We start from the raw sequence: 27182 nt of genomic DNA, 5'->3' as shown, positions 1-27182 counted from the left end.
AGGCTGGACTGGAGATGGGAGATGGGATGAACAGGTGTAGGGTGTTCTTGGAAAGCTGAGGACAACAACATACAGAATTCTTTTTCAGGTCTGGGGTCCAACTCTCCCAGAATTCTCCATTCCCGGCAGTTGCACAATTGCTTATTTTCCTATAACTAGACTATGAGGACTCTCAAGGCTCAGCTTCCAAATGCAGGCTCCCAGCAGGCTCTGGGGCAGGCAGGAAAGGCTCCTCTGAAGAGGAGCCCTGAAGGCAGGGGGAGTGGGAGAATCTTCTAAGCCAGGAAAACTCAGCACAAAGACCTCCCAAGAGATGCTGGCTACAGACAAACATTCAGATAAATAAAACGGTGATTAATCAGATTCTCTGACTAAGTATAATGCGCACCACCCTATAATTAAGCCAAAAACTCCTGACAGAAAGTACCTTAATGGAGTTGGCACTTAGGCACAGAATTAATTATGGCAGAGTTTAGGACTGCAGGAGCCGTAAGTGGTGTGGAGATGAGGTGGGGGAAACCCGGAACAAAAATGGCCAGTTTTTAAATTTCTCCTTTTTGTAGATGAGAAATGGAGGCCGAGGGAGGGTTTTAACACTTGCCAGAGGCCACATGGCCAGTAAATGGCTAGAGCTAGCAAAACACATCTCGGCCATCGAACATGGCTGGGAGGGTGTGTTAATGGCCTTATGATGGCTTATTTTCCAAGTTGAACTGCACACTCTCCCCAGTCTCCATTAAAACACCATAACCTTTGTTTTTAAAGAAACGGACAGGGAGCTGGGCAGTGGTAGACACTCCTTTAATCCCAGAACTTGGGAGGCAGAGGCAGGTGGATCTCTATGAGTTCTAGGCTAGTCTGGTCTACAAAGTTGTAGAAGGAATGGTGGTGACCACCTCTACATAAACGGGGTTTGGGGGGAGAGGGGAGGCACGCAGCCGCAGAGGCAACTCCTGCAGGAGGACCTAATTGAAGACTGCCTGAGAGACTAAGAATGGCTGACAGAGACAATGCCTGCCAATCAGGGACAGCTGCTTGGAAGAGATGTTTGCTTGGGACCAATGGGACACGGGTGAGGGCATAGAGGGCACCCGTCTGGATTATTAAACAAGTTTGCAGTGGAATTCATTTGGGCTTGCTCCATGTTCTCACTGCTTCTGGAGTCTGTGCTGTAGATTCTGCACCACCTCGCCTCCAAGCCCCAAGGGCAAACAGGGCCGGCCAGTGGGTGGTCCAGAGCATAGGCAGCACATAGTGAGTTCCAGGCCAGCCAGAGCTATACGGTGAAACTTTGTCTCAAAAAATAAAAGAAGTGGATACACTGGTCTTAAAAACCATATTGGGGGGCTGGAGAGTTGGCTCAGTGGTTAAGAGCACTGTCTGCTCTTCCAGAGGTCCTGAGTTCAATTCCCAGCAACCACGTGGTGGCTCATAACCATCTGTAATGGGATCCGATGCCCTCTTCTGGTGTGTCTGAAGACAGTGGCAATGCACTCATATAAATAAAGTAAATGAATGATTTAAAAAAAAAACCATATTGGGAGAGGTGGGGGGCTGGAGAGATGACTCAGTGGTTAAGAGCACTGACCGCTCTTCTAAAGGTCCAGAGTTCAATTCCCAGCAACCACATGGCAGCTCACAACCATCTGTAATGAGATCTGATGCCCTCTTCTGGTGTGTCTGAAGACAGCTACAGTGTACTCCTATACATAAAATAAGTAAATCTTTTTAAAAAAAGATCGTATGGGTATTAAGGAAGCCTAAATAACATTAGTGTTCAAAAAGACCAAAATTGAGGCTGGCAAGACGACTTAGCAGGTAGTCATGTGTCCCGCCAGATTACGCAAGCCTGACAGCCTGAGCGCAAGCCTTGACATTCACATAAAGGTGGGAGGAGAGAACTGAGCGCACAGAGCAGGGCCATAAACCTACACATAATCCCTGGTTCACTCTGAATAAAGTGTATGTGCTTACATCCACCACAACAGGATTGTCTCAGAGAGCTGCTTCATTGAGGACCACCAAGGGGAAGGTCTTCTACGAAAGGGCCGAGCCTAAGACTCCTGAGGAAGGCTCTCTCCGCCAGCCCCTCCAGTTCTCTGCTCTCAATCAGACCAGATTCCTCTCTGCCTCCTCTCTGCATGGCACCAGGGAAAACATAGATCTCAGACCCCCACAGTCCCCAGAGACGCCCCTGGAAACCACGGTGTACTCCCCTGTATCAGAAGACTTTGCCCTGCCTCCTCCCAGCAGTGTGGCACTGGGCACTCCCAGGGGCGGGTACAAGAGACATAGGCTTAGCAAGATATGGTAGCACACACCTTTTTTTTTTTTTTTTTGAGCTGGGGACTGAACCCAGGGCCTTGCGCTTCCTAGGTAAGCGCTCTATCACTGAGCTAAATCCCCAACCCCCGGAAGCACACACCTTTAATCCCAGCGCTCAGGAGGCAGAGGCAGGCCAACCTTTGTGAGTATGAGGCTAGCCTGGTCTACAGAGTGAATTCCAGGACAGCCAGAGTTTGGTAACTCTATCTCAAAAGACACAAAACAAAAGTGTGACCTTGGATTAGATGACAGATCCTTTGTTAGGATACCCAAGTCACAAGCAGCCAAAAATGAACTCACAGGATCTGAGACGGAAGAATGCAAAGTTCAAGGCCCCCTTGAGCCACAGAGTCAGTCTGAAGCTGGCCAGGGCTATATGATTCTCAGTCCCAAAAGACATTTTTAAAAAATGTAATGAGGGGTTGGGGATTTAGCTCAGCGGTAGAGCGCTTGCCTAGCGAGCGCAAGGCCCTGGGTTCGGTCCCCAGCTCCGAAAAAAAAGAAAAAAATATGTAATGAGCGGGCGGCAGCGCACACCCCCCAATCCCAGCACTCCAGAGGCAGAAGTAGAGTGGATCTATCTCTGTGAGTTCGAGACCAGTCTGCTCTACAAATTGAGTAATCAGGGCTACACAAAGAAATACCCTGACTCATCACAGATTCAGACACACACGGGACACACACACACACACACACACACACACACACACACACACACACACACACACACCTAGTGAGCAAAATGACTCTGCTCAGTGCTCAGAAGGAAGAGTGTTCAGGAAGAGAGCTGCAGTGGGCGTGGTCAGGAAGGCTGGCTTGCCTGAGTGAGGTGGCAATGGATTAACACTGAGGTCCTGTGGAGAGCCTGGAACACACCCACCTGGGTAGAGCCGGGGGCATAGAGAACACACACACAATGGGAAGGGCCATTGTGTCTGGAGGACCGGCCTGGCAGAGCACAGAAGCAGCCTGGGTCTGGGGCTAAATGCCACTCTGGAAACATCAGTCACCTGGTGTGGGGTCACCCCTCCTGGCTGACACACTTCCCATGACCTGAGCAGGGGAACAAAGCGCCCTATCCCTGGCTGAGGCTCCCAGGAAGGAGATGCTGATGAAAACCAGCCTCACTGCTATGGCAACAGCAACCACTTCTGCCTAAGAGCCAGGTGGGGAATTCTGCCCGGCAACAGCACTGGGTGTCAGGAGCCGGCAGGCAAAGGTACACAAAAGTCCCTCCACCCTAGGATGCCAAAGTAATGGTTTCAGCCCCGGCTGGGATCCCAGCAGACACCAACATCTGGACAGCCCTGAAGGTGCAGACTGTAGGTTCCGATGCTCTGGGACACGTTAGTATTAGCCCTGTGGACGACAGCGGCGTGGAGACTTGAAGGGATGAGCGAGCCTAATCTCTTGGCACCCTTTCTTTTGCACAGCCCTTACCCTCCACAGGCTGAAGACTTATTTGCATAGGTGTTCGAATCATTAGCATTAAGGACTCAATCATGAATAAACGGAGGGAGTGTCCCCCATACCCACAGCGACTTTCCCTGGTTATCTACCTGCCAGAGGGGTGGGGTGCTTCATTCCAGTCTGGCCCTGTGAAAAGTTATTTGGGGTCTGTGTGCACAAGTGTGAGATGCGGCTGCGGGAGAAGGGAGGGCAGCACAGGGCATCCCAAGGGGATATCCCACTGAGAAGGCTTGACAGATTTCCGCTTTGAACTTGAACACAGCGTAATGACAGAGGCTAAGATTCTGCACGCGCTGCCGGAATCAGGCTTTGTGCCAAGCGCTTGCATACCCTATCTGTCTGGTTCAGCCCGCACAACTACAAACGAAGGGTCGTCACCCCACCCTTCAACGGAGGGCAGGCTCTAGCCTGAGATCTCAGGGCTAAGAGAGGCAATCTTCAGCCAGCCAGGTGGTGTGCCCTGAGCCCAAACTCTTAACCAGACGCCTACAATCTGCCCTGGGCAGGCCTGGAGATTGATGAGGAGTGCCAGAGGGGCAAACAGGACAAAGCCCAGCCACCTCTTGCAATCAGCTCCTGACCCTGAGCCAGAGTGCTGTTTGGAGGTGGGGGAAGTAGCTGGCTATACAGGAGGCCAAAGGGAGGCAGGTAAGGGAGGCCTACTTCATGAGCCTATTGTGTGCTAACACTGAGTAGGGCTCATTGCACGAGGCACTGTACTACAGCTGTGGAATGCCAAGAAGAGGCAGTAACAGCCAACACCCTATGCCATGTTTTCCTGGTTCTAGAAAGCCTTGGTCCGTTTAACTCTCGCAGACATGCGGGGCAGACTCTGATCTTTGCACTTGGGAAAACTGAAACATAGAGTCACCAGTTAAGGTCACAGGGCTCTGAGGATTTCCACCAGGGTCTCTGGCTGGAAGTCCCAGCTCTTATCACACTCACTGCCCTGTGAGCTGTTCCAGCTTCTCTCCCTGCAGGAATCCCTTCCTGGGTTCATAGGTGTCAGTGGGTTGGAGCCCTCCATCCCTGGAATATCTATGATCCTGTGACTTCTTCGTCAGACTTCCTGGCTGTGGATCACCTGCCCTTCCCCACGAACCCTCCCAGGAACACCAAGACCACATAGTAAGGTTGAATAGCAGACTCTTGCCCAGTCGTCCAGAAGAGCTTCCACTGTTCAGGTCATTGTCTGAATTTGTGTTCTTAACTGGATCTCCAATAGAAATGGCATGAACAGGGGTTGGGGATTTAGCTCCGTGGTAGAGCGCTTGCCTAGCAAGCGCAAGGCCCTGGGTTTGGTCCCCAGCTCCGGGAAAAAAAAAAAAAGAAATGGCATGAACTTTCTAGGACAGTCCTTAAGGGATCCCTGATGCCAGGGCCCTCATCATCCCTGGAGTAATGAGGAAAAGAAAAGGGTGGATCTTGTCCCCTTCTCTGGGCCTGTGCTACAGGGATGCTGTCAGGGTGTCACGGATCCTTCTTGTATCCCAGGACCCTGTGCCTGGGAAAACTATCCAGCAGTCATGACTACAGGTTTCACAGACATACCTCAGAGAGCCTGGTGGTGATGGTGTATTAAGGCCAAGATTACTCTAGGCACTGTTTGCAAAGCCTTAGTTAAATGCCAGCTGGACGTGGTAACTCACATCTATAACCCAACACGTAGGAGGCTGAGGCAAGAGGTCAGCCTGGGCTACAGAATTCCATCCCGAGAAATGGCTCAGAAATGGCAGTGTCTGCTGCCAAGGTTGATGATCCGAGTTCAATTCCCAGGACCTTCACGGAGGAGGAATCAATGTGTACAAGTTTGTCTCTGACCTTCCTTCCACATACGCACCATGACATGTATGACACATTCCTTTTCTCTTACACACACACACACACACACACACACACACACACACACACAGAGAACTTGACACTATAGTCATATGAGAGGAGGAGGGAAACTCAACAGAGAAAATGTCTCCACAACACCTGGCTATGTAGTTGCACCTCGCCCAGGTAGCACAGTGGAGCTGGCCCTGGTGGCAAGGGTGCTGGTGAGATGGCCTTCTCTCCTCTGCTGTGCTGTGGTGTGGGAGAGATGCCCCACCCCAACCTGCGGTAGTCAGGCAGCAGATGGGAGGGCTGGCCCCTGAGGTGAGGGAGAGCTGGGTCTGCCCCTGGCCACCTACAGTGGTGAGGGGAGTGGCCCTCTACCTTGCTTGGGCAACACAGTAGAGTTGACCCCGGGTGGTGTGGGTGTGGGTGAGCCAGCCCTGAGGGTATGAGAGTGAGAGAGCTGCCCCTGTCCCTTGCCAGCTGCAGCACTGGGTGAGCTAACCAGGGCAGTGCTGGAGAGCTCCCCCTGGTGGTGTGGGTGCAGGAGAGCTGGTGGGCTGACCTCAGCTGACACCTAGACCCAGATCCAGGGCTCTGAGCTGGTCCACCCAACATCTATCCATCTGTCGGAGCATGTGCAAGGGCCTGTCTTACAAACCCAAAGCCACAGGCTCTCCAGACCAAGGAGTCATTGCAATAAGATTTGCAAGTAAAAAAGCGTGGATAAAATGGTATTCTGTGGGACACACTGTGACACACTTCAGCTTCATAATGAGATTTTTTTCCTGTCGTTTTTTTGGGGGGCATTCTGAGGGCAGAGGGTGAATATGAAGGGACGGGGAGATGAGTGAGATTGGGGTGCAAGATGTGAAAGTCACAAATAATAAAAAGTTAAAGAGGAAAGATCTGGCTGTAGGCAAACTGTGGAGTATTTTCTTGATTAGTGATTGCTGGTGAAGGGCTTAGACCACTCAGGGCAGTGTAACCCTGGGCTGGTGGAGCTGGGTTCTATAAGGAAGCCAGTAAGCAGCACTCCTCTGTGACTTCTACATCAGTTCCTGCCTTCAGGTTCCTGCCTTTCTTGAGTTCCTGTCCTGACTTCCTTTGGTGATGAAGTATAAGCCAAATAAACCCTTTCCTCCCCGAGGTGTTTTCGGTCATGGCGTTTTACTACAGCACCAGGAACCTAACTGAAAACAATACGAAACGAGCAAGCAAGCAAACAAATAAATATAAAAGTCAAAAACCACTGAATCAAAGAGACAAAAACCTAGGTGTCGGGGGTTGGGGATTTAGCTCAGTGGTAGAGCACTTGCCCAGCAAGCGCAAGGCCCTGGGTTCGATCCCCAGCTCAAAAAAACAAAACAAAACAAAACAAAAAAAAAAACCCAGGGGGCTGGGGATTTAGCTCAGTGGTAGAGCGCTTACCTAGGAAGCGCAAGGCCCTGGGTTCGGTCCCCAGCTCCAAAAAAAAAAAAAAAAAAACCTAGATGTCAGGTGTGGCTAATCAGCCCCTCCACTTGATGGACAAGGAACTAGCTCAGACAGGCTGAACAAAGACTGCCACTCATGGAGGATGGGGAGAGCAGAAGCTGGGCAGGGGAAGGGGCACATGTGGGTCCCTCATCCAGCACTGGACCTTAGTGAGCCTTCATAGACCATGCCTCTCCATCCCTGCTATGCCCACTTCCTGTTGGATGAACCCAGGCTCCCACAAGCACAGCCTCAGACAGCTCCTCACTTCAGCAGAGGATGCCTGTCCCTGGTGGCCTGTCTTGGGGATGACAGCTTGTGGCAGCTCGGGGACAGCAGTCCACTCAGAGGCTTATAGGGCCATTGGCCAGCAGACAGGCAGTGACAGGCTGAGCAGCTGGCAGTGCCTGAGGTTGATCAAGCCCCTGGGAGAGCCTATGCCTGCACTGTACCCCCAAGTCCAGCCCTTCCCTGACGTCTCGGGGAAGACTAGCAACAGAGGCCCACACATTTATTTGTATCTGAACGTTTAGGTTACAAACTGCGGGGTGGAATGGACCATGCCGGTGATCCTGGGACTCTGAAGGCATAGGCTGGACGATCGCTGCAGGTGTGAGACCAGCCTCATTCTAAGTTCCTGCCCAGCCTGGGTTACATAGCAAGACCCTTTTCTAATAAAACAACCGAAATAAAAGTAACGAATTAAGACAACAGACTGTGTGAAAGCCAGGCCCAGTCTCCACTTCTCTAGCTGTAGAGTCCTGCCCCAGGGGAAGGAGCATCTCTGGATATTGGGGAAGAACAGTCTCAGGCAGCCTTGCCACTTCTGGAAAGAGCCTCATACACAGGGCGACTGTCAGCAATGGTGACTTGCCCCACCCCCTAGCAGCTGGCTTGCCTCTACTGAGCTGGCTCTGCTGTTGAGTGAGTAGGCCCTAGTCGAACAGCAAGGGGCATGGCCAGAGGAGGTCTCCTCTAATGCCCAGGTCCCCTGTAAGGACTGTGATGTCTGCCAAGAGCACAGAGACACTTTCAGGGGAGAGTCTCAGGTTACATGGGGGCAGTGCAGGGTTTGAAGAGCTTGGGGCTTGGCATCAGGAATACCAAGTTCAAGTCTCAGCTCCACCCCAGAACAGGTACAGCCCAGAGAACTCCTGTATGGTCTAGTGTGCTCCATGGTTGGTCCAAGGAGCGAATACAATGGCCTGAGAGGGTCTATGCCCTCCTTCCATACAGACTTCTTGGTCCTACGAGGACCATCCCAAGCATCTAAGAAGCCCTTCCCATTTCCATGTTTCCTCCTTCAAAATTGTACAAGGGCACCTGCGTGTGACACGGCACACATGTGGAAGTCAGGGGACAGCTTTGTAAAATCGACTCTCTCTTTACACCTGTACTTGGGTTCCAGGAACCTAACTACAGGGTGGGGGGGGCACACAAGAATTTCTCGGCAAGTATCCTTACCCACTAAGCCATCTTGCCTGCCCTTTGTTTTGTTTTGTGATGCAGTCTCACAAAGCCCAGGCTGGGTCTGAACTCACTGGGTTGCAGCTGAGGATGACCCCGAGCTTCTGAACCTCTTGTCTCCCCCACTTGAGAGCTAAGATTACCACTGATGCTATGCTGCAAGCACCTTCCTGCCTGAGCTACATTCCCTGTCCCGCATCCCTCTCTCTCCTGGTCCAGCACTCAGGGTATCTCCACATTATCATTGGCACCTCTGAGCCCCGGCACCTGGCACAGAGTGTGACCAGCCAGTGTGTCAGTCACCAGCCAAACGATCCATGAAGCCCTTCACTCACAGACCCCATCATCATCAAAGGCACTCAGCGGGCTATGCTTGGTGCCAAGGCTCTGGGAAAGGATCCCATTTAAACCTGGGGAGGAGGTAGGAACAGGGAGTCGAGGAGAAAAAGACGGATTGGCTGGCCTAGCAGATGAGGAGGGGACATCGAGGGATGGCGAAGGCAAGATGACCTTGTGGTCAGATGAGCACAGCTGAACGTGGGGACAGGGATATGGTGGGAGGTGCAGACTGGAGTCCAGGGCCAGGGAGATGGCTTGGTGTGAGATAGAGACACGTGCTGTCGGGACAGAATGACTGACAGCCTGAGTTGGATCCCCGAAACCCACATGCTTGGAGAAGCAACTGGCTAAAGTTGTCCTCTGGCCTCCACAAGCAGAGCCACAGAGAGCACACATTAGCTTAGACACACAAACACACCCCAGCATGTTCAGACTAAGTAAATGGAGAAGGCGGCTCAGCGGGACAGCCCGGGTGGACCACAGTCCAGACTCCTGATTCTGATTAGTATCTGGACCTGAGCCTCAGCACTGCCTCCTGGGAAATTGTTAGAAGTGCAGAAGGAAGGGTCCCACTCCAGACCTACTAAACCAGGAACTCTAGGGGATAGGATCTAGAAATCTTTTGTTTGAGACAAGATCTCACTATGTAGCCCTGGCTGGCCTGGAACTCTATGTAGCCCAGGCTAGCCATCTGGAGATTGTCCTGCAGCTCTCTACTTGAAAGGGAGGGGCCAAGGCAAGTCACAGCCCCTGCTGGGCATAAGGCCTGTTGCCAGGGTGACTACCTGTCACTCAGAGAAAAGGGGCAGGGTCTCGCAGAGAGGTCAATGATGGGAAGCTGGTTGTCATGGCAATTTCCCCTAAGGTAGGTAAGGGAAAGGAGAGAAGAAAGGCTACTTGTCTCCAAGTGTCCCAACATAGCCTTCCATTTGCAAAAGGAAATCCACTAACTACCAGCCCGAGTCCATCCAGCTCATTACCTGAGCTGTCCATCTAGGTCCCAGGTGGCTCCTTTCTCTCCCCATCAGGAAGCAATAACCTCTTGGTCTCCGACCATGGGCTAGGGGGGCTATCTCCATGGCTACAACCTTGGTAGCCATGGTGACCACCCCTCAAGAGGCCAGGGACTCTCATCCTCTAGGCCTTGGCCTTCCTTTGCCAAGAGTGCTGGGGTCAGGGTAGCGGCCAGCCTGGGGATGGTGACTCAAGCCAGAGGTGGGGCACCAGGCATTGAAAGTGGAACAGGGATGTGCCAGTCCCAAGGAAGGGCACACTAAACAGAGTCCAAGGCCCTCAGCAAGGAAGCTCGGGGTCCAACCTCCGTCAGTTTTTGTCATGTCCTGAGCCTCAGTTTCCCCATCTGTCTATCGGAGTCAATGTCTACACAATGGTGCTATCACCCAAGGTTCCAGAAAAGTGAGAAAATGGAGCCAGTCCTGCCAGCCAGCTCTGTCTTTGTCTTTCTGTTCCTCACAGAGTAGGTGCATGGAATCCTGGTGGCTTCTCCTCGCCAATGGGCCACCGTGTAGGTGACAAGCAGATGAAATGTCCTAGAAGCTGAAATGTTTCAACTCAGAAATGTCTCAGAAGCTGGGCATGGTATTCGATGTCTTTAGTTCCAGCACTAGGGAGGCAGAGACAGGCAGATCCCTGGGAATTTGAAGCCACCATGTCTATATATCAAGTTCTAGGCCAGCCATCACTAAGCAGTGAGACACAATCTTTTTTTCAAAGATTTATTTATTTATTTATTTATTTATTTATTTGAGTACACTGTAGCTGCCTTCAGACACAGCAGAAGAGGGCATTGGGTCTCATTATATATGGTTGTGAGCCACCATGTAGGTGCTGGGAATTGAACTCAGGACCTCTGGAAGAGCAGTCAGTGCTCTCAACCGCTGAGCCATCTCTCTAGCACCAGACATTATCTCAAAACAAAACAATAAGAACAACAAAAAGCTCAGTAAGTATTGGCCAATTTATAATTATAACTGTTTGCTTTAGAGACGGGGTCTTATGAAGCCCAGGATGGCCTCACACTTTCTCCGTAGCTGAGGCTGGCATTTGCCTAGTGGTCTTCTTGCTCCCACCTCCTAAGCTCTACCTCTGTTGGGTTTTGAGACGAGGTCTTTCTATATGGCTTAGACCTGCCTCAACCTCTCCATCCTCATGCCCTGGTCCCCAGAGATCTGGGATTATAGGCTTACACCATCACACACGGCTTATTATTAATATTAATCATTTGGCAGTGAATGGAGCCTTGGCTGGTAGATGGCTCCCTCCAGGCGATTCATAATGTCCTGCCATCCTGGCAGTCCTCATCCGCTATGGCGTGCTAAGCGGGCTTGCTGGAAAGTAGGCGCTAAGGGGCTTTTACATTTCCTTGCAATGTATGGCTGGGGATCCCTGATAGGGTGAGCCCAGGAGCTCAGCACACAGACCGGTAGGGAGATGCCTCATCAGAGATGCACGGCAATGCAGAGAGCCCTCCTCCCGAGCCCAGAGCAGCACTTGAGTGCTTTAGTTCCTCTGAGAGCAGTCCTCGTCCCTGCCGAGGGTGTTTCCTCTCTTTGGGTGAGCTGAAGCTGAGCCTGCACTGCACGGGCTGCAGGGAACTCCCAGGGCTGCCCCACCCCTGCTGGCCATAGGAGTGGCTCTAATTCCGTCCTAATTGCTTTCTTCCAGGCAGTTTCTTGGGAGCCTGGGAGTTCAGAGTTCATGAATAAATGAAGAAGGAGGAAGCAAAAAAGGATGTTTATTGATCCACAAATCTCTCCGTGCCAGAGTCTGCCCCACGAATGCTTCAGTCTGCAGTCCTGGGCAGCTTGGCGTGTGTACAAACACGCACATAGACCACTGACAACAGACTCCTCTTTCCCTGTGACAGACTCCTCTTTCCCTGTAATAGACTGATGGTGGCTGTACCAGCGATCCCAGCACTCTGGAGGCTGAGGCTGGAGGATCGAGAGTTCAAGGTCATCGTCACCCACAGCGAGTTTGAGGTTGGGCTACAGAACATTACATCTCAAACAACAGATCCTTCTCATCTTATAGCAAACTGGAAGGGCTTATAAAGACGGCTCAGACAAGTGTCCTAGTGTTACTCTGGGTTCCAGTTGCAGTGCTACCCCTAACTTAGAAGGCAGTCTTGGGCAGACCACAAATCATCTCTAGGCTTTGGTTTTCCTGCTTAGCACCGGGATGGAGTTTGTGGCCACTCCAAAATAAATAAGGAAAGGAAGGAAGGAAGGAAGGGAGGGAGGGAGGGAGAGAGGGAGGGAGGGAGGGAGGGAGGGAGGGAAGGAGGGAGGGAGGGAGGGAGGGAGGGAAGGAGGGAGGGAGGGAGGGAGACAGATCAGTTTTTCATGTTCCTATTAGGAACTTATAAATTTAGAACAGTCCTGATCTTTGCCAGGTGGGCAACTGACCCTCCAACCAAACGCTGTGTTCTCTGGGGAAGCTGACAGGATGTTCCTGAGAAATGGCGCCTTGGTGGAGTGAGAGACATGGTCACTGGATGTCTGCTCTGCCCCTCAGGGGCTATGAGGCCCTGAACAGAGTGCTTAAGCCTCTGGGCCACAAGCTGCTCCATCTATTGAGTGGGAATGACTGGATGTGTGGAGAAGGTTTGAGAGAAGGGCAGGAAAGCCTCACTCTAGTACCCAGCATCCAGCGCCAGATAGGATTGCCAACACCGCCAACACCACCAGCACCGTGCAAGCAACAAACAGCTGTCTGCTTTACTGACCAGGTCACTAAGGGGCAGGGCTGGGAGAGTGGCTCTCAGGTAGAGCCAGGGTCTACCTCAGTGATCAGCACAAAAGAAAACAAACAAACAAAACCAAACCCAGAACAGAATAAACGAACGATACCCTATCCAAGTTACACCGATTCAAGGCTCTGATCAATACGACACCGTGAATTAAGTGACCTACTTTGTCTAACCCTTCTGTGTTCCTAGGAGCTAGCACCTAGTAGGTGCTCACAGATAATATTATGAGTGGGGAGGAGGCTGGAGAGCTAGCTTTTTTTTTTTCTTTTTTTCGGAGCTGGGGACCGAACCACCCCCACCCCCCCCCACACACACACACACACGTTCCTGGACCAGTGAATGGCATAGCAGGAAGAGGTGCTTGCAGGAAAAGTCTGGTGACCTGAGTTTGAAGCCACACAAAGGTGGAAGGAGAGAATCAGTTGTCCATAAAGTTGTCCTCTGACCTCCACCCACGTGCACTGTGGCACACATGTACACATGTCACACACGCACATGCAATAACAATAAATATATCATAATGCTTCGAACGCAAAACCCAAAGGAAAAGCCAGGTGTGGTGGCACACACCTGTAAGCCCAGCACTTGGGAGGCGGGAGCAGGAGGCGGCCGATCAGGAGTTCAAAGTCACCCTCGGCTACCTAGGCTACAGGAGACTCCGTCTCAACAAAGACAAAGAGGCTCTGCTTCTAGTGACCTAGGGAGGGCAGGCTGGGAGGATAACTACATCCACTTTCTTTTCCATGATCACCGAACAGTGCTGGGTGTCTCACCTTCGCAGCAGCTGGGCCAGGGGATCCTCGGCACACGGTAATGGAAGGAAATCTTTCAAACCTATTCTTACTTCTGCTAAGAGCCACAGTATAAGGGGCTGGGGGGATGGCTCAGATGTCAAGAGCAAGAGCTACTCTTCCAGAGGACTCGAGTCCGTTCCCAGCACCCACATAGTGGTTTACAACCATCTGTAACTCCAGTTCCAGAGGATCCGACTCCTCTTTGTGGCTTCTGCAGACGCCGCATGCAAGTGGTGCACACAGGTAAAAGGCTCATACCCACGTGGTTTGTTGGTGGTGGTTTTTTTAAGAAACCATGATGTGGGGCTGGAGAGATGGCTCAGTGGTTAAGAGCACTGACTGCTCTTCCAGAGGTCCTGAGTTCAAGTCCTAGCAACCACATGGTGGCTCACAACCATCTGTAATGGGATCTGATGCCCTCCTCTGGTGGTGTATCTAAAGAAAGTGACAGTGTACTCACATACATAAAATAAATAAATCTTTTTTAAAAAAGAAGAAACCACCATGTGGAATCCCCGCTTTGGGCACAGGCAGATGCGGCTCTGTGCTTCTGTCCATTCATAGAATTCTGATCTGGGAAAACAAAGCTGCAGTGATGACCTGACATGGCCCTGGTGAAGCCCGAGGCCTTGGCCTTGGATCCCAGCCCTGCTGCTGCCCGGTGTGGCTGCAGTAGTCTTCGGATGCCAGCGTCCACCGTGCATGGCACCATAGATCCATGGGCTAGAGCAGTTAGTGTACTTACAGCTCACGGTGTGTCCTAAATGCCTGGTAAACTTCTACGGAGAGACCCTGTGATTCATTTCATATATGGGGGAACAGAGCCCCAGGGAAAGGGTAGGGGGTTGTCTAAGTTCAAAGAGCCAGATAATCTGAAAGCCCACGACATCAGGATTGTCCAGACCTTGGCCTCTCAATGACTCAGAGATGCCAGAGCCGATTTCCACAGGATTGGATCATCCTGCTCATGGCTGGAGGACTGGAGGGGATCTGAAGTTCCCTAGTGGCTCAGGGCCACTGGAGATCTCCTGATGGATCCAATGCTCGATTGTACAGGGAGGACTGTTAGAGGACAGGAAGAGTTGACCTACCCTCCTGACCCACCTAGCTAGCCCTTGCACTTCCAAGGTGGCTGCAGAGGCTGTGGAAACCATCCAGGGGTCCGGGACTACAGTACCATTTGTCAGCTTTGCATGGTGGCGGCAGGCTCATCTCCATGGCAACAGTGCGGTGTGAAGGCATCTCAGCATCATTAGGGAGCGCGAGGCGTAGTATAAACAGAGGCTGCAGTAGATTACACGCCTGTTATGAGCAGTCTCGGGCTCGGAGCACTGGTAATTATGCCTAATTGTGCATTTAATTGTGTAATTGAAAACCCACATCTCTGGTTCAGGCTGGGGCTGCAGAACATGTCCCCCCCCCCCCCCCCAAAGCAAAGAAGACTTAGGAGCTAACCTGACTCCGAGAACCTCCGGGTTCCCTCTTCTCAGGCAGAAGGGAAAAAGTCCACACTTCTGATTCCACAGTCCAGAGCTCCACCAGGCCCCGAGTTAGAGAGGGGTCAGGAAGAAACGGCTTCAGGGACCTAAGAATGTACTTCTCACTATTTCTTACGGGATTTTATGCTACTTGGTACTGTCCTCTCGAGACCCAACATCTGGTGGTTCCAGAAATCCGAGTCATCTTTAGATTTTTTTTTTACATATCCAATATCCAATATATATAAAATATATATCAGGCCAGGTGATGGTGGCGTACATCTTTAATCCCAGCATTTGGGAGGCAGAGGCAGGTGGATCTCTGAGTTTGAGACTAGCCTGGTCTACAGAGTGAGTTCCAGGATAGCCAGGAATACATAGATAAATCTTGTCTTGGAAAAACAATAGTATGTGTGCGTGTGTACACACACACACACACACACACACACACACACACACACACACACATATATATCCAGGAAGTTACCCATTCTGCACACAAATTCTCAATCACCACTGTAGACAAGTTATTCACCAACTGGCTACCAGCCCCTACCCAGACGGCCAATGGCTTCTTTTGGGAAGAGCATAGGATGAGGTTGAGGTAGGGTCTAGGTAGCCCAGGCTGCCCTTGAACCCACAGTTGTCCACTCCAGCTGGGCTTCCATTGAATCTCAAAACACTTATGAAGTCCAATACCCTCTTCCAATTTCCAATCTCACAGACCGGGACTCCAGGTCCCAGCTGAGGATGCACTCACACTTCAGGTCCTACTCGTCCTGCAGTCCTATGAGGCAGCGCCTCGGCAAGTCCACTTGATCAAATAGAGCCATTCCTCCATCCTGCTCCTCCACCGTCAAGAACGGGCACAGGCTTTTTCTGCCCCACGGCACCTCAGACTAGCAGAGCCTTTTTGCCTCTGATTCTCTGCACTCAAAGGGGTTTCCTTAGGGCACAGAGGCCACGTCATGATTACCTCAGTTTAGAACAGTACAGGTGGAAGCTCAGAGATAGTCTTGCCCTTGGTTACAAAAAGACAGGACTGGAACTCAGAGCCCAGACTGATCTCAAGCCTGTGTTCCCCGAATCCATAGCTGTCCCCTTACATCCACAAGCTTTGAGATGCAGGACCAGGAGACGGAAACTTACACCCATGGCCAACAGCTCATTCCACAGCCTCTGTCTGTGTTCAATCTCCCACCCTGCTGGAAGAAGTGAGTGTCCCCAGAGAGCAGGTGTGTACTGAGGCTCGCTGTATCAGTCTCTGAATACTGCCCCGTTGCTCTCTAGGTCAGGGCCGGGGGAAGTCAGGCACAAGGCACTCATTGATACTCCATGGCTTGGAACTTCCACTTCCCCCTCACTTCCTCCTCCTCCTCCTCTTCCTCCTCCTCCTCCTCTTCTTCCTCCCCTCCTCCTCTTCTTCTTCCTCCTCCTCTTCCGAGGCTAGCCTCAGAGGCAGTCAAGGATAACCTTGGCTTCTGATTCTTCTACCTTAACTTCCTGAAGTGTGCAAAGCATATCACATTCAGTTTATATGGTGCTGGGCCCGAACCCAAGGCTTCATGTGCACAGGACAGCGGGCTTGGTAGCACATGCCTTTACCAGCCGATCCATGTCACTGGCCCCTGGTGAGAAATACTATTATTGTAGGAGATGGAGAAATGGCTTAGCGGTTAAGAGCACTGGCTGCATTTCCGGAGGATGTGGGTTCAACTCCTAGGGCCCACATGGTGGCTCATAACTATCTATAACTCCAGTTCCAGGAATCTGAAGCCATCCTCTGGCTTCTGTGGTTACCAAGCACACACATGGTTCACAGACATACATACAGGTAGGTAAAACACCGATACACACAGAATAAAATAATATTTGTGTGTGTGTGTATGTACGTGATGGGAGAGGCATATGTGCCATGGGGGACAAATGACAGTCAAGACAACTTTGTGGAATTAATTTCTCTCTCGACACCCCTATGTGGTTACTGGGGATCTTTTACCAGCTGAGGAATCCTATTGGCCTCTTCTATAGTTGTCTTGTTTTCCTTTTGAAATAGGGTCTTGCTATGGAGCCACAAGACTCACTTCGTAGACCAGGCTGGCTATGCTACAGACTCACAGAGATCCTCCTGCCTCTGTCTCCTAGAATGCTAAGATTAGAGATATGTACCATCAAGTCGAGTTTTGCTTGGTGCTTTCTGAGGCAGGGTCTTGTTATGTAGCTCTGTCTGTCTGGGAACTCACTCTGTAGCTTCAGACTCAGCCTCTTGCTTCTGCCTCCCAGTGCTGAGATTAAAGGCAGGTGGCGCACCTGGCGCACGTGCGTGTGTTTGTTTGTTTGGTTTTTATTTATTTATTTATTTATGTATGTATGTATGTATGTATGTATGTATGTATGTATGTATGTATTTATTTATTTATTTTCCTTTGTCTTTTTTTTCGGAGCTGGGGACCGAACCCAGAGCCTTGCGCTTGCTAGGCAAACACTCTACCACTGAGCTAGATCCCCAACCCCTATTTATTTTATTTATATGTTAGTACACTGTAGTTCTCTTCAGACACTTCAGAAGAGAACATCCATTGCAGATGGTTGTGAGCCACCATGTGGTTGCTGGGGATTGAATTCAGGACCTCTGGAAGAGCAGTCAGTCTCTTAGCCGTTGAGCTATCTCTCCAGCCCCCGTGTTTGTTTGTTTTAAGGCAGGATCTTACTCCATAGCCCATGCTGGCCTGAAATTTATGATATGGAGCAGACTGGCTTAAAACTCTCAACAATCCTCCTGTCCCAGCCTCTTGAGTGCTAGTTTATAGTCGTGACCTATCATGTATCTACTGGCGTAGTCATGAATACACCAGATAACGCCAAGGGACAGGCATCTAACACAATGCCAGACTCAGACTCAGGGCAGACACCACATAGAATTATTCCCCCAGCAAGTCCCACAGATTCCACGTAAGGAAATCAACTTGGGCATGGTGCATGCCTATAACACCAACGTTTGGGACAGGGAAAGAAGAGGATCAGAGCTTAAGGTCCGCCTGGGATGCATGAGATCCTGTCTTAAAACCAGCAAACACCATCCCAGCACTCGGAAGGCAGAGGCAGGAGGATCTCTGTGAGTTTGAGGCCAGCTTGTGAGTTCCAAGACAGCCAAAGCTACATAAAGAAATCCTGTCTTGAAAAACCAAAAAAACCAAACTAAACGAAATTAAAACAAACAAACAAACAAACAAAAAACCACAGAAAGAGGAGGTGGGGGAGGGGGAGGGAGAAGAAGAGGAAGGGAAGAAGGGGAAGAGGAGGAGGTGGAAGAGGAGGGGGTAGGAGGAGGGGAGGAGGAGGAGGGGAGGAAGAGGAGGGGGAGGAGGAGGAGGGAGAGGAGAAAGAAGGGGAAGAGGAGGAAGAAGAGGAGGAGGAGGGAGAGGAGAAAGAAAGGGAAGGGGAGGAGGAGGAGGAAGAGGAGGAGGAGGGAGAGGAGAAAGAAGGGGAAGAGAAGGAGGAGGAAGAGGAGGGAGAGGAGAAAGAAGGGGAAGAGGAGGAGGGGAGGAAGAAGAGGAGAAGGAGGAGGAGGAGAAAGGACGGGGGAGGAGGAGGAGGAAGAAGAGGAAGAGGAGGGAGAGGAGAAAGAAGGGGAAGAGGAGGAGGAGGAGGAGGAAGGGGAGGAGAAAGAAGGGGAAGAGGAGGAGGAGGAGGGAGAGGAGAAAGAAGGGGAAGAGGAGGAGGAGGAGGGAGAGGAGAAAGAAGGGGAAGAGGAGGAGGAGGAGGAGGAGGAGGAGGGAGAGGAGAAAGAAGGGGAAGAGGAGGAGGAGGAGGAAGAGGAAAAAGAGGAAGAGGAGGAAGAGGAGGAAGAGGAGGAGGAGGAGGAAGAGGAGGAAGAGGGCTGGAGAGATGATTCAGTGGTTAAGAACACTTGCTATTCTCCCAGAGGATCTGAATTAGATTCCCAGCATCTACACGAGGTGGCTCCCAACATCCTTGAGCTCCAGCCGTAGGCAGATCTGACCCCTCTGACCTCTGAGGGCACCTGCACTCACACATACACAGAATTAAAAATAAATCTTTTAAAAGGTAAAAGGGAGGAACGTGAGCGGCCAGCGGTGGCTTTAATCCCAGCACTCTGAGCTCGAGGCCAGCTTGGTCTCTATAGCGCTTGTTCCAGGACAGCCAGGGCTCCACAGAGAAACCCTGTCTCAACCCTTCCCCCCCCCCCCGAAAATAAGGAAAAGAGAGCTGTCGAGGACCGTGACAAACTTGGATAAACATGGATCATTTATGGGAATGACCTTGAGTACTAAAACCTTGGATCTGGGCAGAGATGGAGCCAAGTGACCCGCTAAATAGCATCAGAGTGCACAGTGCGCTTTCCCGCCAGGTCCCAGCCGGGTTCGCACAGGATACTGTCACCACATCCCGTCACCACATCCCCAGACTGCCACGCTGTAGAGTGCTGTCCTAACTACTTTATAGGTGAGAGGGTGGCAGCAACACTTGCCTGGTTCTCGACTCCTGCCATTCCTACCCCTCGAAGGGAGGGCCTCAGTTTGTCCATCTGCTCAAGGGAGTACATCTCCCATCTCCATCTCCCAAAACTTCCATTCCATCCACGAGGGACTAAAGAACAGAAGTGACCCGGACAATTTCACACCCCCAACTCGGAAGCCAGCTCAAGGACCTCAAGCCTCAGGCAAAGAGTCGGCTCCTTAGAAGGAGCCAAGAGCTCACAGCTGCTGCTGTGGTGGAGCCCAGGCCCTCAGAGCCGCCTCCCCCCATCCTCACCATCACTACCGCTAATGACGACATCCATCAGCTGGACCGTGTTTCACACCATTACTCTCGGCTCAGCTGGAAGTCGAGTTATTTCCCCTCACCCACCCAGCACCTTCTGGAAAGTGAATGGCTTTCCGGAAGGGGGAGAGGGAAGGATGGTTCCAATATTTTTCTGGGGCTGGGGATTTAGCTCAGTAGTAGAGCGCTTACCTAGGAAGCGCAAGGCCCTGGGTTCGGTCCCCAGCTCCGAAAAAAAAAAAAAAAAAAAAAAGAGCTAACGCTGCCAATATTTTTCTGAGTACCTACTGTGTGTCTGGCATCTGGAATCAAAAGCCTTTCTACCACTCTGTGAGGTGGGAAGGAGACTTAGAGGCTGGGGCCCATGGACAGCAAATCAGTCCAAGGTCACACAGGGTTGGGACAAGAACCACCGCAGTAGGAAGCTGTTGTTAGCACACCGTGGGGCGCTATGCTGGAGACCACGGAACACCTCATTCAAGACGAGGAACTAGAACTGGGACTGTAGACATAGTGAGCTTTTCCCAAGAGGTAGAAGAGGGCTGGCCTTCAAGTTCTGTCACTAGCTTGGTGACCCCAGGCAAACCTCCTCACCCGTGGGCACCTCAATTTCCTTATCTGGAAAAGGGGATAATGAAGCCATCCATCCCACGGCTCGGAATTACGATAATGCGAAGGGTAGAGGCAGGGAAATGGCTAGCGTTTATTGATCGTTTAACATGTACCAGGCACTCTGCCAAGCACTTTACATATGTAAGCTCATTTGCTTAAATGAGGTAATGCATACGAAGTGGTTAGCACAGGCCTCCTGAAACCGCAACCGTAATGATGATGATGAAGAAACCGATGACTGAGTCTCCCGGGCAAACGTCCCCGGTCATCCCATTCCCTTACCGGAAGAACCGAGTGGCCATGGGAGCCTGGGAAGGAGGAGAGTAGGGAGAAGAAATATGCAAATGAGCGAGAATCTGGGAGTGAGCCGTATTAATAAGGTCATCGAGCTACAGTGATTAGAACCCAGGAAGCCAAAGGTCCTGGGAGGTTCTGAGAACAAAACCTTCACACCTGCTCAGATGTCCTCTCAGGTCCCCCAGTCAGGCAGAGCTGGGAGCCCAGGAGCCAAGCTTCAAGTTCTTCACACCTCACAGATGGGGAAAACACAAAAACTAAACAGAGCAGGAGACACAGTGGAGGGGTGATGCACAGACACGCCAAAGTCAAGGTCAGAGCTGGGCTAGAACCCAATCCTCCTGCCCCTCAGCTCATGGTCCCAGTACCTGCCACTTCCTGCAAAAGGCACACATGACCCCTGCGATGCTTGAGGCATAGTTCCAGTGTGGCAGCCCCTATAAGTAACCCCAAGAATCAGGAACTTGGAGGTCAGGAGACAGCTCAGCTAATACAATGACTGCTTGCCACAAATGTGAAAGGACAGGATTTGAACCCTCAATACCCACATAAAAAAAATCTGGGGCTGGAGAGAGAGCTCAGCAGTTAAGAGCACTGACTGCTCTTCCAGAGGTTCTGAGTTCAATTCCCAACAACTACAACCATTTGTAATGGGATCTGATACCCTGTTCTGGTGTGTCTGAAGACAGCGACAGTGTATTCCTATACATAAAATAAACAATTCTTTAAAAAAGAAAAAAAAGAAAAATCTAGGGGAAGCTGTGTGTGTGAGGCAGGGACGGGGCCATCTCTGGGGCTTGCTGGCCTGCTGGGTTAGCAATACAGTGAGATCTAGGGTCAATGAGAGACACCATGAGATAGAAAATGTGGACGGGGCTAGGGGTGCACTGAGATCACCAACTGGCCTTTATAGTACATACACATGTGCACTCTTATGCACACACACACACACACACACACACACACACACACACACGTACACAGAGGAACTGTTCATGACAGAGTGGTGGTGGTGGCACAGGCCTGGAATACCAGCACTCTGGAGGCAGAGGCAGGGGGATCTCTTGAGTTGGAGGCCAGCCTGGTCCAGGATGGCCAGGGCTACACAGAGGAACGCTGAGACAAAGTAAACAAAAACAAAACCCAAAAAACCCCAAGGACAGGCCATCAGGATGGCTCGAAGGCTAAGGGTGTTTGCTGTTAAGCTTGACAACTTGAGTTTGATCTGTGGAAGGAAAGAACCGACTCCCCTAAGTTATCCTTTAACTTCCACGTGCATGCGGTGGCGTCTGCACACATACACTAAATAAACCAATTAAAAAACAACACCAAGCAGGAAAGAGAGAGAGACTGACAGACAGACAGACACTTATGCATGATCACACAGCCAGGAAGTGACTAGGTGACAGAGAAGTCTGGAACCCAGGTGGCTTTGCTCAAACCCCAGAACCTCAATTACTCCCCCGTACTTGTGCACATCAGTGGCACAGTCCTGATCAACTCCCTCCAATGCTTCATCCCCCATGTTCTACCCTCTGCCCCAAACAAGTCTACCCCAGTACGGAAGGGCTTGCAACTGGCTTGCTTCGTCACAATGCCTAAACTCCATCAGAAAACGAAAACGATCCTTTCTCTTAACGCTTTCAGCTGAAAAATATCTAACTGCCTCCTTAATACCTCAGCCCTTTGGGTAAGGAAGCTGAGCCTCCTTCTCCCCTTAGGCTGGCACATTCACCATCCTGAGAGCGCATTCTGGAAGCTGCCAGGCTGCAGGGGGCTCTGGGGGACTAGTGACAGCTGGAAGGACCCTCTCTGCCATCAGCTCAGACAGAGCAACAGAGCCAAGAGACCAATTTTCAAGTCCCCGCCCCCGCCCCCTGCACTTCCTAAATTGTCTCATGTAGCCTGCACAAGCTGCCCAAGCCACCCAGGCAAAGAGTGGGAGAAGTGGAATCCCACCCAGGTTCTGCCTAAGCTAGCTCTGTGCTGGTGGAAGAGCTGCCATCGCTTGGCTGGGAATGCTTAGAGGCTGGGAGAGCCCCCTGTACCACTTCTGCTTCCCAAGGTGGGTGAGCATCTCCCTACGGGCCCCAGTGTACCAAGGCCAGAGCAACTTAGGCTGTAGCTAAGGCAACAGAGGAGGCTGGCTGGTCCCATGCCTGATTCTCAGTTCCTGGATCCCTTTGAGCAAGTTACATCACTGGGTCACAATGAAGGTTAAATGAGTTAACTCAGGGAAAAGCACTCCCAAGAGTAGCTGGCACCCAGTGAATTAGTAACAGCACTCGAGAGTGAGCCAGGGACAAACTGCTTACAGGCACAGAGAGAAGAAAACTCACCATTCTCCATTCTCTGAGTACTCATTCACTTCATAACATACTCTCTTCGTTTCATAAGTTCAAAAAAAAAAAAATGAAGTTTAAGCTGGGTGTAGAGGTGCACACCTTTAATTCCAGCATTTGGGAGGCAAAGGCAGGTAAAGCTCTGTGAGTTGGAAGCCAGCCTGGTCTACAGAATGAACTTCAGGATAGCCAGGGCTACACAGTGAGAGACCTTGTCTTGAAACAAAATAAAACAAACAAACAAACAAAAACATGTAGTTTCAAAGTTAAGCTAGACCTCCTGTAATTCCAGCCAGCACCCAGGGGGCTGAGGCAGGAAGATGGCTGAAGGTTCAAAGCCAGCCTGGACCGAAATTAGAACGAGTCTCAAACAAGCGAGAAGAATAAACACAACAAGCAAACAAAAAACAGGGAGACATCCTGGGGGCTGGAGAGACGGCTCAGCAGTTAAGAAGGCTCTGCTCTCGCTCGCAGAGGTCCTGAGTTTGAGTCTCAGCCCACAGCACCTGTAAGTAACCCCCACCTCCAGCGGGCAGGATGGCTTCTTCAGGATGCCTTGGGCACCTGCACTTACACATGCAGACACAGATGCACCAAGATTTAAAAAAAAATAATAATACGTTAAAAAAGAATAAAGAAGAGGAATTCTCTAAAAAGTTTAAAGATTTCTTGGCATTTTACGGTCCTGAAAATAGATAAAGGAGACTATTTCTACGATGAGCCCAGATCTGCCAAATAACGGGTTCTTGTTTAGATTACAGATATTAATGAGGTGTCAAGCACTGTCCAGCTGCTGGAGATTTAGCAGGAACAAAATGAGTTACCTCTGCCCTTCTGGTGTTTTCATCCTACCTGGTGGTTAAGCCCCTCTACCGTCCTTGAGAATGACGCCTGACAGACCAGGTGGCCTTGTGAGGGGGAAATCATCAGGATACCAATATGGGGGCGGGGGGAGAGGAGGTTCTGGTGTGGCCCAAGAGGACAATGCTGTGGCTAGCAGGCGTGGGGCTGGTGGCTCAAGGAAGGGTGGGAAGACAGAGGCCACCTGCTCCACTCAAAGCTTCCCCACCACCCTCTGCCCCTGTGGAGAGGAGCAGTTGGCAAGTGCAGGCCGGAAGGCAGATCCAGATCATGGGATCCACAGGAGTGAGGCCCAAGTGCCCCAGGCTCCTCCTCAGACTTCATGCTGTTTAGAGAAGCAAAGCCATGTTGGACCACAGTTCCAGGAGACCTCCCTGTCTTTCCTCTATCACCCTCCTCCCAATACATAGGCCAGGACCCCAGTTACTCTTAGCCTCTGGATTCACTCTGCTGCCCTCCAGTCAAAGACCTCATTTTCTTCAAACTGGGGCCAGCACAGAGCCCCCAGGTGCTCTGATTCTTCCCAGGACACTCAAGTGTCCTCATCCAATGGGACCAGAGAACTCTTTACCTGACCCCACCCCACTGCTGCTAGAACAGATGGCTCATGGGACGCTGGAGGACTCGGCAGCCAGACTAAAGCTACAGAGTGGGTCCGGTGCCTGCCCCAAGCTGACCCAAGATACATCAATTCCTAGTTACTCTATTCAAGGAGGTAGCTCTCCATCCCAGGCCACCCGGTCAGGAGGGTTCTGGGAGGCAAGAAAGCAGCACAAAGGACGGCTGATGGTTCTCAAGAGTCTCAGGTCCCACCACCCAAACGTGAAGCAGAAATGGTCAGAGATCTAAAAACATTCCAGAGACATACACAGGGGCAGAAAGAGACTTTATGTGAGACGCTCGCTCGCAGGGGCGGAGCCCAGAGGGATGAGGTACTCATGGAACCAGAGATCTGGAGGGGAATATGCGGGCAGGGACCTCGCTGAGTGCACAGACCAACCTCGGACACACCCCCAGCCCCAAGGGAGCCACAGTCCCGGGGCTCAGCCCCCAGCGGGAGCTCACGCACACAGTGCGAACGGACGCGTGCAGCCCGGGAGCGTTGGACCGTGCGCGCGAGCGCGGGGCTGAGGCGAGGAGCGCACACAAAGGGACAAGCCAGCCCGCGCGGGGCAGGCTCCGCCCGGCCACCCCGCACCCCGGGTGGCGCCCACGCACCGCCGCTGCCCCACCCCGCTCCGCGCGACTCACCAGCTGCAGGCAACAGAAGGCGACCAGCGTGCAGCGCCCGCTGCACTTGCCCATGGCTCCTCCTCGCGCCGCGCGGGGCCGCGTCGTCCCGATGGCGCCCCGGGGCGGCGGGGCCGGCGACTAGGGCCGGGTCCCCAGAGCCGCGGCCGGCCGCCCGCACCCCGAGTGCATGGTGCGCCCGGTCCGCGCGGGCTCCGCCGCGCCTCCTTTGTCTGCGGCCGGCCGTCGGCACACCTCCCGCCCGCGGCGCCGGCCAGCGCGCAGCGGCCCCCGCAGGCACCGAGCGCGGCGCGGTGCAGCACTGCCCAGCTGGGGCAGCCGCCCGGGCGCTCGGCAGCCGCCGCTTCCCGGCCCACCACGTGGCTCGGCCGCCACCCCGGAGGGAGGCGAGGGAGGGGCGGAAGAGCGAGGGGGCGGGGGAGGGGAGGGGCGTGGAGCGAAGTGGAAGAGTGCGGGTCCTGCGCGCTGGCAGCTCTGGGTCGCGTCCAGACTGCTGTTCTCGAGCTGTGTCACCTTAGGCAGATCACATTACCTCTCTGGACCACCCCACCGGGAGCCTCAGGAACAAAGTAGGATAAAAGTCCCTTGTAGAGGCAGTCCTGTAAACCGAGCGTTAGCCCTTAGCTTGACCAGCTGAGGGAGTTGGAACCACCCTGCCTGGAGAGTCCTAGAGTTCTAACTTTGCCCTTTATTTTCATTTGGGCTCTCAGCCCAGCTCGCCAGCCCTCCTGGTTTCCTGGCCACATTTTCTTCTTTCTTTCCTTCTCCTGATATATCTTGGGTTTCTGGAAGCCAGAGTGCGATTGAAACACTCTTACGTTCTCATGAATCTTCATGAACGTCAGGGACGGGACAAACCTGACCTCCAGGTTGGCTTCGCGGAGATCCTCCTGCTTCAGCCTCCCAAATCCCAGATAAACGAGTTTGTTTTTTTTTTTTTTTCTTTTTTTCGGAGCTGGGGACCGAACCCAGGGCGATAAACGAGTTTTAAAACACGCAAGACAAGGATGCATAAAAACCCTGGATTTGATCCCTAGTACTGTCAACAATGACAAAACAAAAGGCCTCCTAGGTTATTTCCAGAGTCAACCATCGCACATGCTCAGAACACCTCCCCCGCACTATGCACACACGCACACGCAGACACGCACACCGCAGCGTAGCAACTGAGATAGCAGTAGAGAATCTTCTCAGCCACTGGTGGGGAATGGCAGCCGTGTCTAACCATTTTCCATGACTAGCTAGATTTCCCGGAGTCTGTCCAGGAAGTCCCTAACACAATAAGCAGAGCATAACTTTCTGTGGAGACTGGGCCCCAGCTTTTATCAAAGTCTCCAGAGTCCTGTTTCCCACAAAAGAAAAGCCAGACCATGGAGATCCAGCCTGGGTAGACTGGTTCCCCTGTGGGATCCCCTGGCGCTTCCCGGCGAGCCTGGGCCAGTTCCTCTTCTATGCTGACAGTGTGCTCAGACTCCTATGGACGATTAGTCAGCCCTCAACGACCCAAGCACTGGACACATGCTGTCTCTCTCCTTACGGTGTTCTGCTCAGCCAGGCTCTGCCAGGCTCTTGAATGTCCCAAGTGCCACAGACCCAAGGTCTGACCACCTCACTCCAAGTCTGAATTACCCAGGTCATTTATTCCACATCCTGCCCTTCTGAATCCTGGGCTTCACTCCCTCTGGCCCCTCTCGGCTCTTAGGCTTGTTCTTTTTTATTTATTTACGTTGTATGTGTCTGTGTTTGGGTGCGCGAGTGCTAGAACACTCTGTGGCTCTCAGAGGAAAACAAGTAGGAGTTAGCGTCCTCCATGTGGGTCCCAGGGATCAAACTCAGGTATTCAAACTCAGTGGCAAGTGTCTTTACAAAAAACCTTCTCTGAGTCCCAGGGTTTTTCTACCCTGGGATCCCTGTGTAGAGTACAGTGGACTCTGGTTCATCTTTAGCGTTTCAGCTGAGGCCTCACCCCTTGACCCTTGTCCCCTCTCTGGCTCACTCCAGCCTTCGATACCTCCACGGTAGCTCATTCTAGAACCTTCTTTGCTTTTGTTTCCTGAGGTATGGTGAGCACTGTGAGGACTCTACTTTG

General features: G+C 51.9%; 1 protein-coding gene across 1 annotated transcript in view; it reads right to left on the bottom strand.

Annotated features, from left to right (window-relative positions):
- Positions 1-25459, bottom strand: part of Nkain1 (Sodium/potassium transporting ATPase interacting 1) — a 45137-nt gene extending 19678 nt beyond the window's left edge. Inside the window, exon 1 of the mRNA NM_001427136.1 lies at positions 25094-25459. Within this exon, the coding sequence (NP_001414065.1) occupies positions 25094-25147 (54 nt within the window). The 5' untranslated portion in view covers positions 25148-25459. The remainder of the gene's footprint in view (positions 1-25093) is intronic.
- Positions 25460-27182: the final 1723 nt, after the last annotated feature.

This window comes from Rattus norvegicus, chromosome 5 (genome assembly GCF_021556685.1).
Source record: "Rattus norvegicus strain SHRSP/BbbUtx chromosome 5, alternate assembly SHRSP_T2T, whole genome shotgun sequence".
Classification (NCBI taxonomy): Eukaryota; Metazoa; Chordata; class Mammalia; order Rodentia; family Muridae; genus Rattus; species Rattus norvegicus.
The sequence above is the reverse complement of the archived record's forward strand: the minus strand, read 5'-3'. Positions and strand labels throughout refer to the sequence as shown.